The sequence below is a fragment of the Zalophus californianus genome, chromosome 9 (assembly GCF_009762305.2).
Source record: "Zalophus californianus isolate mZalCal1 chromosome 9, mZalCal1.pri.v2, whole genome shotgun sequence".
Classification (NCBI taxonomy): Eukaryota; Metazoa; Chordata; class Mammalia; order Carnivora; family Otariidae; genus Zalophus; species Zalophus californianus.
In genome coordinates this window covers 4,594,254-4,607,400 of record NC_045603.1, presented here as the reverse complement: position 1 = coordinate 4,607,400, position 13,147 = coordinate 4,594,254, and the positions used below count along the sequence as shown (strand labels likewise).

The following is a 13,147-nucleotide window of genomic DNA, read 5'->3' as shown; positions in this document are numbered from 1 at the left end:
AACGGAGATACAGCTTTCTGAACATGAAAATAGGCTCAACTTCACACAGTGAGAGGGCTATTGTTTGAAAACCACCAAATTCTCCTTTTCACGTCTCAGATTTGTAAAAATCAGAACACCTGACCACACTCCCGGATGGAAGGGAATGTAGAGAATCAGGACTTCGTGTCTGGCTGATAAAAATCTCCACGGAGATGGAAGGCAACAAGACCCACACACGCTCACGCCTTCCGCCCGGCAAGTCCACGCCCGAGGGTTTTTTCCAAATTATGTAATTATGACAGCAGTGTTTGCAAAATACCGCAATGGTCCCATGCACAGGGAAGTAAGCAGAGGAATCAGAAATCACTTGCAGAATGGGCTGCTCTGTCGTTGTCAAGCAAGAACTGGAACAGCCCTACCTGTGCCAGCAAGGAAAGGTCTCTAGGATAAAGGAATCGGGACAAAGGAGGAGCAGAATGGCGCTAGAGGATCTCACTACTAAAGCCAACAGCTGGCCATGGCGGGCGGAGCCCAGGCGGGGAAGTGCGGACGCGGAGGAGCGTGGGTGCTGGGCTCCATCCAGGCTCTGGCAGTTCCAGGAGGTGCCAGGCGAGCCCCAAGCCCCTCGAGGCCTGTTGCCCACTTGGAGAACGGTAGTTGGAAGGGAATCCAGCTCTCCGGGTTGCTGGGAGTTTGAAGGCGCGGGGGGAACGCGAAGCCTCCTGCGGGGAGCTGGGCCCTGAGCGGGCGCCCAGGTTAACAATTTTCACACCACCACCGGTGTCAGCCTCCCGCGAGAGGCCACAGGGAAAGGAGACTTTGTCACCATGAATCTTCTCATACCTTTTGAATGTGACGCCCTGCAGCCCGTTGACCTTTTCAGAAAGTAACAAAAATGTATTTTTTTCCACAAATATATATATATATTTTAAAAGATTTTATTGATTTATTTGACAGAGAGACAGCGAGAGAGGGAACACAAGCACGGGGAGTGGGAGAGGGAGAAGCAGGCTTCCCGCGGAGCAGGGAGCCCGACGTGGGGCTCGATCCCAGGACCCTGGGATCATGACCTGAGCCGAAGGCAGACGCTTAACGACCGAGCCACCCAGGCGCCCCTCCACAAAAATATTTTTAATAGTGCAGCTACTTGGAAAAAATGCATAGGATAGAAAGTTTAAAGAGCAGAAAAAAGCAGGCCACAAAACTGTACAGAAATGCCTCTATGAAAGAAACTGCTGTAAAAACTACGCCTGAGACCGAAGGAAGGAAAGCAAATGCCGTGGAGGTTAGGGTCCAGAGCGCTGGAATTACTCTTCCTGTTGTCCAAATATTCTATGGCATATTTATAAATACCTCATGAACTTAAATAACACTAAAGGTTGTGCCAGGCACTGTGCTAAATACTTACGTTCCCGAGTCAACACTCTGAGAAGCAGGTTTTATTTACCAGTGAGGACATGCTGAGGGCTGTCCAAGGTCACTGGTACTTGCACCCCACCCCCACCCCCCCATCCACACCTGGTCTGATTTGGAGCAAACACTGATTGAGGGCCACTCTTAGAGTCTGGGTGCTCGGAGCTGGGCGTGGGACGGCCCTGCCCCCCTGGAGCTTCAGGGGAGGCATGATGTGTCAACGCCTCACACAAGGGTGTGCGCGCTGCCGCATCCCGAGTCTACACGAGTCAGAAGCACTAGGGAGGCTCCCCATCTGGGGGTTCGAACTGACGGGTGAAGTGGGTGAAGGTAGGGGAAGAACATTCAAGGCCCTGCTGTGGCTGGGCAAGGGAAAGGCCCCAGGGGTGAGGAGGGCCTGGGGGAGCCACAGCTGGACAGGACCCCACGTCACGGGGCCTCCTTGCTGGGTTGGGGGTTTTGTGTTTATCCTCAGAGGCCTGGGGGCCCCTGAAGGGTCTGGCGGGGAGGGGTGGAAATGGGGTCTCTGCTTTGGGGAGGTGCCTCCCGAGAGCACGCCTGGCTTGGCAGCAGCCTCTGCTCTGCCTGGCCCCCTCCCAAAGGTGGGGGGGGGGGGTCAACTGGCCTCTCTGGGGAGAGTCCCAGGCAGCCCTCGGCCCCTGGACACTCCCCCGCACCCCTGTAGCCAGGGCACAATGAATAGGCCTCTGTGGTCCCCTCAATAGGCCTTTCACCAACTCGTGCCTCTCAGTGCTCAGCTGGCTCAAGACCCTCCCTTGGGGCACAAGAGACAAAGACGCTGCCGGGGGCGCCCTGGCTGCAGGAATGAGGCACTTAGATGAGAAGTACTGGTCAGACGGGTCCCCACGTGAGCGAGCACGGCTCTGCTCCAGCCTAAGGAAAGCATGGGGTCTCAGGGATGCAAGGTGGCCAGGTCAGGAGATGCCCAACACCCCTGCCCGGTTCCCTGTCTTCTTGAAGTTCGGGCTCCTTCACCAGATGAGCCAGGCCATCCAGATAGCCCCCCCGGGTCTGCAGTATGGTCCCCCGCCCTTCTTCCCGGACCAAAAGCCCGTGCATCCTCAGCCTGCCAGCCCCCCACTGACAGGTCTCCGCCCTGACCGTGCCCGACTCACCCCCGTGTGTCACCTCAGCTGTCACCTCCCCGCCGATCACCCCCACGCCACGCCTTCCCTGACCCCCATGCCACCCTGACCTCTCCCACCTCATGCTACCTCCCCTCTTTCCACCTTCCCCAACACCCTGTGGGGTAAAGTCGCCGTTTTCACTCAGCTGGTGAGGAACTGGAGGCTCACGGCTTGAGTCACGGGTCCGATGTCACCCTGCGAGTCTCCTGCCCGGGGCTGCCTTCCCAGCCACAGCCTCCACGCTGGTTCGAAACACCTGAGCATCCCTCCCCACCAAGACAGGACACCTTGCTGGCAGCGGGACCTGGCACCCGCACAGGGCAGGGCCCACAAGAGCGGGTCGGCGAGGGTTGAACAAATCAGTATGTGAGGATGACAAAGCTCCACTCTGCAGCTGGCTCAGAGGACACCCTGGCAGCTCTGAAACTCGTCCAAAGCCTCCACCGCCAAGGGCTTTCCTCCTCACCGCACCCCCACCCCCGGTCATGCACGCAGTGGGGCGAAATCCTTGAAGTGCGTTTACAACCCTCAGGTCACAGCGGGGATCACCCCAATAGCCCACTTCCCAGGGGAGGAGACCGAGAGCCCTGACTCAGGTTACCCAGAAGGACCACGATGGCAGGTGGGGCTGGGATCCGGGCCAGGGTCCATCTGCATCTGCTCCGGGAGCCGCTCTGTGGGAGGCCCCCGGGGCACAGAGGGAAATAAACCCTCACCCTGACCTCAAGGTCGCTCTCTTGAGGTGGGGCATCCGCCAGAGTGGTCCACGGCCGCAGGTTTCCAAAGGCAATCCTCTGGACTCTCCCAAACACCAAGGTCTGCAAAGCCCTCGCAGCCCCGTCACTCAACGCCCCACCTCGCACCCCGCAAACCGTTCCAGCTTCAATCCTGCCGAGCAGTTCGGGGCCAAAAGAGCAGCTCCCCAGTCAATGTCCCACCTCCTGTGGCCTGTAGCCTTACTCAAACTCTTGACTCACTGCTTTGCTCTGACACATTAAACATGGGACCTGTGAGACAGGCTGCGGGCCTCCCGAGGAACCTGGCTGCTGGGCCGGAGAGCACCACATTCCTGGGCAGTGAGCGCAGCCAGAGCTCAGAGTCCCGCCGTGGCGCCCCGGGTCAGGAGGAACCCAGAATCACCCGAGGCGGCCCTGCCACCGGGGCTGGGGACTCAGAGACTGTGGAGGCTCAGGGTGGTGGGACGACAGGGTTCTTGTTTCCCCACTCTGGGGGGTGGGATATGGGGTTCTTCTGTTTCTGCCTCTTCCTGTTTCACTTCTGTCGGCCTGAGCCAAAGCACTCAGGTGGCAGTGACCTCCCTGAGGCGTGGTGTCACCGGCCCTGCTTGTCACAGGGGGCTCGGACACATGCGCCACCCCACGGGCTGAGAACGGCGCTCCAGGTCAACCCTTCCCTCCCTTTGTGTAAGAGGAAACCCAGAGCCAGGGGGAAGGGCCTTCACACGCTCACCCACACAGTCCCCCTGGATTCGGCCCCGGGCCCTGTCACCTGTCCCAGGCAGCCTCCTGACACTCTGACTGATGCTCTAGGTCTGGAGGCCGGCCTCTGCCCTAGGTGGAGGCGGGACAGTCATTCTCCCCGCACCCTGCCCGCCAGGAGAACAGAGACCCAGAGCGCGGCAGGGATTTCCCTAAAGCAGCACAGCACTGGGGGAAAATTAAATTTGGAACGTTCTCTGCCCACTTCCCCACTCTGTCTCTGCCAGGGAGGACCCTCTGAGGAATGCTCCACTCAAGGGACACCCCCCAAGAAACGATCACCTTGTCACCCCACGGATACCTGTCCACCGACCCACCCCCCGGCACTGCCCTCATGAAGCAGTCCACCCTGAGCCCCAGTCCACCCTGAGCCCGCAGGGCATCGGCAGCCCTAGAGGGGAGCCTGGGGCGGGGGGCGGGAGGAGGGAAGTCACGCACAGAGCAGGCTGTGCAGCCTCAAGGGACTGGCGGCAGAAATCGGCATAGCAGTGGTCAAGAGAAAGGCAGGGGGTGCCGATTCTTTCAAGGGGTCAGGAAACAGCTGGAGAGGGACCACCAAGCAGAGACCCAAGAGGCTGAGACTCTCCAGCAAACAGGCTGAGGGCTGAGGAGTGCAAACCCGGGGTGGGGTTCCTCCCTACTTAGTGAGGTAATGCCTGCTCTTCATCAGAATGTTCTGCTTTCCTCACTTCCTCTGTCCTAAGAACCTGCCCAAGTATAAAAAGTCTTTTTCAAAATTCAAAGCACCTCCAAAAGCAAAGGAGTTTTGCCTTAAAGATAAACAATAACCGGGGGCACGTGGGTGGCTCAGTCGGTTAAGCGTCTGCCATCGGCTCAGGTCACGATCTCGGGGTTCTGGGATTGAGCCCCATGTCGGGCTCCCTGTTCCGTGGAGTGTGTGCTTTTCCCTCTCCCTCTGCTCCTCCCCCACACCACTCATTCTCTCTCTCTCTCTCAAATAAATCATAAAAAAAAAAGATAAACAAGTAACCGCGACTCCACCTACAAGACCAAAAATTAAAAACGAAGCCCCCTCTTTCTACTTTTGCCAACAGACATCCCTCAAGTGCAAAGGCTCCTCCCCAGGCTGGGGGCGTCCCCCAACCTCGGCCCTCTCCCCTGGGGGATCAACTCTGAATGCTCCGACCCCTTATCTGCAGGTCCAACAGCAACATCCCAGCCCCCGTCTGTGGCCAACAGGGCCCCGGGAGGGCTGTGCTTGAGCTTCTCTCCCCTCTGTACACCCCGGCCCTGCCACTGATGCGCCTCCAGCTGCCCCCATGCAGGGGCTCTGGCGGGGAGGGTCAAATCAGGCATTCATTCCGGCCCTTGGGACCCACCTGTGTCAGGGTCCTCTCTGAGCCTCGCCCCACTGTCTGTGAAGCCACAGGGTTAGGCTGGTGGACTTCCGGATCCTTCCTGTCCATCCCGGCTCCCCCCGCCCAAAGGTGGGCCGTGGCCCAGAAGACATTCTGCTGCTTGAGCCCAAACCGGGAGCCCGGCCGAAGAACTAGATCCAAGCTAAGTTTCCCACAAGATAAGACCCATTCAGTAAATGATGGCACATCCACTCAACTGTCTCGTAGTCATTTAAATGACGTTTAGAGTTTGAACAACATGGAAGATGTTTTAGAATTTAAAGTCAAAAAGCATGACTAAGAAAACTTTATGTAGAGAACATCGAGAATTCTTTAAAAAGGCTTTAAAAAGATTGGAAAGCAAGACTTCGCAAAGTTAATGGTCGTCTCTGGGTGATTGGAACTGTAATTTTTTTCCCGTTCTCTTAAATTTTCCAGTTTCTATAATGTGGCATGGCACATTTTTTTTTAATTGGGAAAACATTTGTTTGGGGATTCCGAGGCTGTTTTTCACCGAGGATCCCGCGTGGCGCTTCTCCTCCGCGGCCTCCCGGCTCAGCCGGTACCCCGGAGCCTGCCCGGCTCAGTGGAGGAGGCAAGCGTACGTCAGGCCAGCAGACAGTGCGAGGAGGGGACACAGTGGGGGCAGAACGGCCCTCGCGTGCGGGCCCGGGGGCGGCCACACAACTCAGCACACTCTGGCCTGGCGGAGACCCCGGGGCTCTTCAGAGTGTAAGGGCCACAGTCCTCAGGTTCCCCTCAAAGGACGCAGAGTCCCTGCCTCGGGAGAGAACCACAGCACAGCCTCGCAGGCTGCTCCAGCCCCAGAAACGGCCAGAGGCAGGAACCCACAGGCCTTAAAAATAGGCCCAGGAACCGAAAGAGGCACCACCACCACAGCAAACGGTCCCACTTCCTCCCCACAGCACAGGCCCAGGACCAGCTCGGCCTCCCTTAGTTGGGCTGGAGGACTGGGGGCCCCAGGGAACCTCGGGAAACCATCCCCAGGGAGTGCACAGCAGGCTGCACCCCGGAGCATGCATGCAACCCCAGCTCCATGTGTGGGCACCGGGCCAGGTGCTTTGCGTCCTTCCTAATGACAAGGGCAACAGCGAGGCTCGGGTCTGAGTCTGTGCCTCGGCTTGTGCTGGGCCCCTAGCTGCCATTCTCTCCTCATGCGGCCCCATGAAGCTGGCCCTTCTCATACAATTCCCACAGCCCTCCAGACTCTTGTCATCCCCACTGCGCAGAGGCTCAGGCCCCCGGTCTTCCCCTCCAGCCACATCTCCCACCAAAATCCCCCATCCACCATGGATGCCCAGCCGCACTGCACCTAGCAAAACGGTGACGAGCTGGGCCAAGGCTGCACGGTTCACTTCCCAATTCACAGACTGGCCCTGGGCGCCTGGCATCTGCGGGTGTTTAGCTAGGAGCAGAGGCTCACTATAAGGCAGTGTCCCCCTTCACACCTTCTGGCTCATTCCATGAACTCCCTGCAAGATGGCTCTGGGCATCTGACAGGTCTCAGCTGGAACTCCACAGACCCCAGTTCTGCCACCTTCCAGCTACATGACCTTGGGTGAGTCAGTTTGCTTTCTGAAGCTTTGCCTTCCTCATCTGCAAAATGGGGTACTAACAGAACCTTCTTCTACAGGCACTGCTGTAGCTGCCAGGCGCCTGGCACATAGTGGGTGTGCCGGGTCCGGGGCAGGCCACCCCACTACAACGCTATTTTTTTTTTTTTTAAGGTTTTATTTATTTGAGACACAGAGATACAAGGAGAGAGGGAACACAAGCAGGGGGAGTGGGGGAGGGAGAAGCGGGCTTCCCGCGGAGCAGGGAGCCCGATGCGGGGCTCGATCCCAGGCCCCTGGGATCATGACCTGAGCCGAAGGCAGACCCTTAACGACTGAGCCACCCAGGCGCCCCTGGCCACCCCACTACAGCCACCACACTCCCCGAGGCCAGGCCAAGGGCCCAGCCACTGCTGCAGCCCCATCTCCCACACAGCTTCCCTTTCGGGGGGGCCAGCCTCTCCTCCTCCACCCAGGCAGGTCCTGCCCTGCCATGGCCCCTCTCAAAGGCCACACCCCGCACAACACCCCCCCGCCCCGCCCTGCCATCAGCCATGGGGGCTCCCTCCTCCGTGCCCCCTGAGGGAACCTCTCCTACTTCAAGTTGGGCCCTTCCTCAATCCACCTGTGCCTGGGAGCTGTGCACACCTGTGTTGACCAGGCTGCCGGAACCCTGAAGACAGGTGTGGGCGGGGTCCACCTCTGCTAAGAGCTTAGGCTTAGACAGATTCTGCCACTTCCCAGCCAGGTGACTGGGGACATGTTACTTCCCCTCTAAACCTGCCTTTTCTTTGCTCATCAGGACAAAGAGAAGAGTATAACAATACTCACCTCATAGGACTATTTCAAGAATAAAAGAAAACAGGGAACATGAAACACTCTTTGGCCCCACAGCCCTGCAACCAGAGAGAGAATGCCCTCGGCCACCTAAAAGGGGGCCAGAGACCAGGAAATAGCAGCTCTACAAAGTGCGAGGCCTAGGCAGGGCCCAAAGACGAGCAGCATGAGGGGCCCCTGCCTGTCCGTGATGGACACCAGGTCCTGGGGCCAGGTCAAGTGCACACGGCCTCGCTGAACATCAGTGGCGTGCCGCCCCCGTTGAGAAGGGGCCTTCCCGCCCCAGCGCGCTGGAGCTCACAGCGCAGGCCCCGGAGAGAGCCCAAGCCCCGGAAGGAAGGGTCAGAGGCTATATCTACCCGCTTTTGGTCCAGATGTCTCCATCACACAACATCTGGGCATTGGACCTCCTGACTCCTCTCAGCTCAGAGAACCCGGAGCCCCACAGAAGCTAGCTCAGCCAGCCGGCTTGGTTCATCTGTTCCCTGGAATCACAAGCAGTTTCCTGTGGATAAAACCCCCAAATCCTGCTCGGAGCAGCTGCTTCCAGCAGGAGCTTTACTCTGGCTGTCACCTGGGCACCTGGCTTCTCTCCCCTACTTAGCTGTGGCCTCCCACAAGGCAGGGTCAGGCCCGATCCCCCCACCTGGCACTCAGAAGATGCTTCCAGCACAGACGCTGCCGAAGGAAAGATGCAACAGTCGGGTTTGCATCCACAAGGTGCCTTTCATCATGACGGCCGAGCGACAATCCCTGTGTGGGGGGACCAGTCGCTCTCTCCCATCGGAGACAGACACTGTGACTCAGAAGTGACAACAGTGTGTCTGGGGTCAAGCGTTTCCACCAGAGGCTCCCTGACACCTTCAAAATAACCTCAGGGAACACGGCATGCTTCTGCATGACCTCAGCTTTAATTACACAACAGTGACAATCTGGGAGGTTTAAATCCCTAAATCTAACAGGTTGTCACAGCTATAAAGTGGAGAAAAAAGGGGAAGTGATCTGCCGGCCATGTAAAAGTTCTGGGTTCCCGTCTGGGGGCGCAGGCCAACCACTGGGTCCTAACTCTACTTTGGCATTAGGTCACTCTTAAGCTTGGCCCTCTCTGAACATATTTCTCACCTGATAAATGAAAGATGGACAAAGTGAGCACTGCTAAGAGGCTGAGATTCCACTCTCTGCAGACACCCTCACCCTTAATTTACTAGTCCAGAAATTCTCTCATTTGTCTGCTAAATGTTTCCCGGGCACCTGCTCTGCACGTGCCCTGTGCTGGGCACTGAGGAGACACGGCCTGGGCCATGCCCTTCAGGGGCTCACTTGCCGCCTGGGGGGGGGGGGGCAGTCAGTCATACAGGCCTGTGTCACAATGCCATAATCGGCCCAATCAACCCGCAGACCTGAGCCTGGCACACAGAGCCCAGGCAGCGGGACAGGAAGTGGAGGAACGGTTCCCAGGAAGTGGCAGCATTGCAGCTGAGGCTTGAAGGGACACCTGTAGGCGTGTGTGGGGCAGGTGAGGAGGATGTCCTGTGTCCCGTGTCCAGGAAAACAGCAGGCCTAAAACACAGGGCATCAGAGCACTGCAGGGGGATGGGAAGATGGGCTAAGACAGGAGACCCTGTGTGGGAGGGAGGCCTGGGCGCCAGGACACGAGACCTGGAAACTACGGGGCATCTCTCCCCAGACGCAGCGCAGCAGGCACCGGGAGGCCTAAACTGGGGACGCTTGGGGGACAGAGGAGGGATGGGGCAGGCTCTGGGGTCAGACTGGCCAAGGGTCAATGCCAGTCGTGCCACTTCCTCACTGACCATCTCTAGGCAAGTCTCCCCCTTCTCCAAACCTCTAGCTTCTCTGTGACACGGAGATGCTATTCCTTTCTGGCAAAGTCAGAATCAAAGTGACAAAGCGCACATAATGTCCTTGCACATAGTAAGCTCTCTGTAAATGCCAGGTGCTAGAATTAATTATTATTGTCCTTAAGGAGTGGCCCTGCAGGCTCCTTGGGACAGGGCCTAACAGGGGAGAGAGGGTGCTCAGAGGTCAGAGGACAGCGGGAGCGTGCTCACGGGGAAGCAGGGAGGGGCTCCCTGGAGCTTCTGCGCAAGCAGGGCTGAGGGGCCTGCAGCAGATGGTCCCTCAGACCCCTCCTATTTCAGACATCCTGTGCCAGGTGGTAGGTATGCCTGCCAGGCTGGCACACAGCCTGGCACACAGTAGGTGCTCACTGAACGTTTGCTGAATGAACTAATGAGGATCCTTCAACGTCTGTGCAAAACTAAGTCATGACACCTTTTTTCAGAAAAGACACCTGAGAACCCCACTTCCTGGTCCATCCTACTTGGTAGGCACCACCCCCCCCCCCCAACTCCCATGCCTGCCCATGAGGAAAGGTCATTCCTGGGACAGGCTGGCCTGGGTCGGGCTCCCTGAGGGGACAGGTCTCATGCTAAGGTAAGCCTGCCTCCTACAAAAAGGAGGATTCAAAGTTATTTCCTCTCCTCACTAGCCTCCAGGGCGTGGCCTGCTGAGGGGCCTGGAACCCTAGGGCTGCTGTGACCTTAGAGGGGATGTGTTGGCTCTTTGGGACTCCCTGATGGTGAACCACAAGGGGACAGGTAGAATCTCCAAAGCTGACATTCCCTCCTGCACAACGCTGTCACCCCCACCCCCCACCCCCAGAAATCCCCAGCTCAGACTGGGGATGGGGGAGCTGACAATGTGGTATGAAATCATTCCTGCAGGAAGAAGGGAGGGGTCTTTCCACGGAGAAAATGAAAAACCCACACTACAGGGGAGCGGGCTCCTGGGCTTCAGTCTAGGCAGGATCCATCCTTAGCAATTAACCTCGCGCCCAGCCAAGCAGGGAGACCCCACCCACACCTAACAGTCCCAGGCTCCTCCAAACAATACCACGCACCCCCACCCTACCCCAACCCCACCCCACAGCACATGTAGGACTTAGGGCCCCGGCTGAGCAGGATCACACCCAGAGACGCAGCAGACCTTGCTCTCTGTGCTAAGAGGGTGGGTTCCGGGGGCCAAGGCCAAGGTCCCCAGTTAGAGCCGCTGGGGAGGAGGCAAGGCAGTGCGGACAGGTGCGGGAAGACAAAGGCTTCGGGGAGCTGGGGACGGTGGCCAAGGCGCGCTTGCAGGGAAATCTGCCCAGAGCCCACTGGGGGCCTGCCCCCACCCCCCGCGATGGGCTCCGGGTCTCCCCAGATCCCACGCCCACACTCCCTGCAGCGGCACGGAAGCCCCGGGGAGGGCTTCCCAGAGAAGGCAGGAACCTAGGAACCTGCCACAACCCCGGGGAGGAAGAAGGGTGAACAGACATACTCGAAAGGACAAACAGAGGGAGACAAGGAGTGACCCGGGAAAGAGGAAGAGACCCAGGAACACGAGTGTGCGGAGCCGCTCTTGGGACCAAAATCAGAGACCAAGACACAGGGACGCAGGAGAAACCTATACGTGGTGAGCTGGGGGCGCATGGAGGAGGCCACGACACGCAGAGACAGAGACAGAGAGAGACAGACACACGCACGGAGACACACTCAGAGACGGAAACACACAGAGACGGAGACGCACGCAGAGACAGAGACGCACGCAGAGACGGAAACACACAGAGACGGAGACGCACGCAGAGACCGAGACAGGCACAGAGACGGAGACACAGAGAGACGCGTACAGAGACAGAGACACACGCAGTGACGGAGACCCGCGCAGAGACCCCCGGAGGCGCGCGCACTCCCCCGGCGCCGGCGGCCCCGGCCCGCCCCACTCACCGAGGCCGCAGACCTCACGGCGCAGGCTGAGGCGGCCGCGCTCCTCGGCTATGGCGCGCAGCATGCGCTGCAGCGACCGCTCCTCGGCCTCCGCGCCGCCCGCAGGCTCAGGGGAGGCGGTGGCAGCGGCGGGGAGGGCGGGCGGCCCGGCATGGAGCCCCGCGGGCGCGGGCGCCGAGGCGCAGGCCCGGCCCGGCGGCCGCGCAGAGGCCATGCCGGGCCCCGGCTCATCGCCCGCGCCGCGCCCGCCGGGGCCCCCGGCGCGCCCCGCCGCCCCCGCCCCGGCGCCACCCGCCGCGAGCACCAGTGAAGCCACAATCCGCCTTTGTACGCGTCGCCGCCGCCGTCGCCACCGCCGCCGCCGCCGCCCGCCTGCCGAGCCCAGGGAAAGGAGCGTAGCTCCGCGCCGCCGCGGCCGCCCGCGCGCCTCCGGGCCACCGCCCGCCCCGCCCCGCCCCGCCCCGCCCCGGCCCGCCCCGGCCCGCCCCGGCCCGCCCCGGCCCGCCCCGGCCCGCCCCGGCCCGCCCCGGCCCGCCCCGCCCCGGCCCTTCAGGCCCCGCCCCGGCCCTTCAGGCCCCGCCCCGGTCGTCCAGGCCCCGCCCTGGCCTCTCGGGCCCCGCCCCCCGCCGCCGCCCGACCACGTCCCGACTCACCCCAGGACAGCCCCGACCCGCCCCCGGCTGCTCGGGCCCCGCCCCCTAACGCTGCTCGCTCCGCCTCTTGCCCGCCCCGAGCCGCCGGGCCCCGCCCCCGACCGACGAGAACCCGCCCTGGGCCCGGCTTCCACGGCCAGGACCCCGGCGGGCTAGGTCTCTTCCCCACCCTCACCAAACCTGGCGGCCCTGGCCCCGCCCCCCTCGGACACCAGCCACGCTCTTCCTCAAACGGCTGTCGCGAGCCCGCCTCGACCTTCCGCGCGGTGCCTCTGACCCTCCCTGGCCGCTTGGCCCCTGCGCCCACCTCCTCCAGGCCCTACTCCCGCGGCCGTCCCGGAGACCGGCCCCCGCCCCCAAACACCGTGCAGCGGTTTGGCGTCTCTGAGCCCCTCCCATCGCCCCTTCCGGGCCTATTTCCCGCCCCCTCTGCCCGCCTACCACCTGCTCCTGTCCCGCCCCGCGCGGGAATACTTTGTCACCTGCTCCCCACGTTGCCACTCTCCTCCCGGTCCAGTTGCCAAGGCCGGTTTCCGCCAGGAACATCCTCCGCCGAGCCCAGGGTGAGCTCACCCCCCTCCCCATAAAGTGTCCTAGGGGGCATGATGCAAAGCCCTGCCTCCCGCATGGAGTCCTTCACCCAGTGCCAAGCAGGGTGTTGAGAAGGGCTCTGAGCCTCAGTTTCCTCAGCTGTGCAATGGGGGCTGTGTCCCTGAGTGTTGACTAGGTAGGAGAGGATCGAGGAGTAGGGACATATGGGGTCAGCTGGGCATGTGATCCTGATGAAGGCCAAGGTCCAGCCAGGCACCCATCGTGTGCTGGCCTCTGCTGATGGTGAAGACCCGAGGAAGAAGCAGCCAGAGGCCTTCCCGGGACCCAGGCCTGCTAGCACTTCTGG

At 60.5% G+C, this 13,147-nt stretch overlaps 1 protein-coding gene across 4 annotated transcripts in view; it reads right to left on the bottom strand.

Annotated features, from left to right (window-relative positions):
* Positions 1–11,769, bottom strand: part of KIAA0930 (KIAA0930 ortholog) — a 36,405-nt gene extending 24,636 nt beyond the window's left edge. For 3 of the 4 annotated variants that reach the window (XR_003519852.2, XR_003519851.2, XM_027593279.2), the window contains exon 1: positions 11,597–11,769. Coding sequence is in view for 2 of the 4 variants with exons in the window: in XM_027593279.2 (XP_027449080.1) it covers positions 11,597–11,660 (64 nt within the window). In the remaining 2 variants the exon portion in view is untranslated. Of the gene's footprint in view, positions 1–8,170; positions 8,211–11,596 lie in introns of those variants that run through there. The other variant, XM_027593282.2, reaches the window with a different exon arrangement.
* Positions 11,770–13,147: the final 1,378 nt, after the last annotated feature.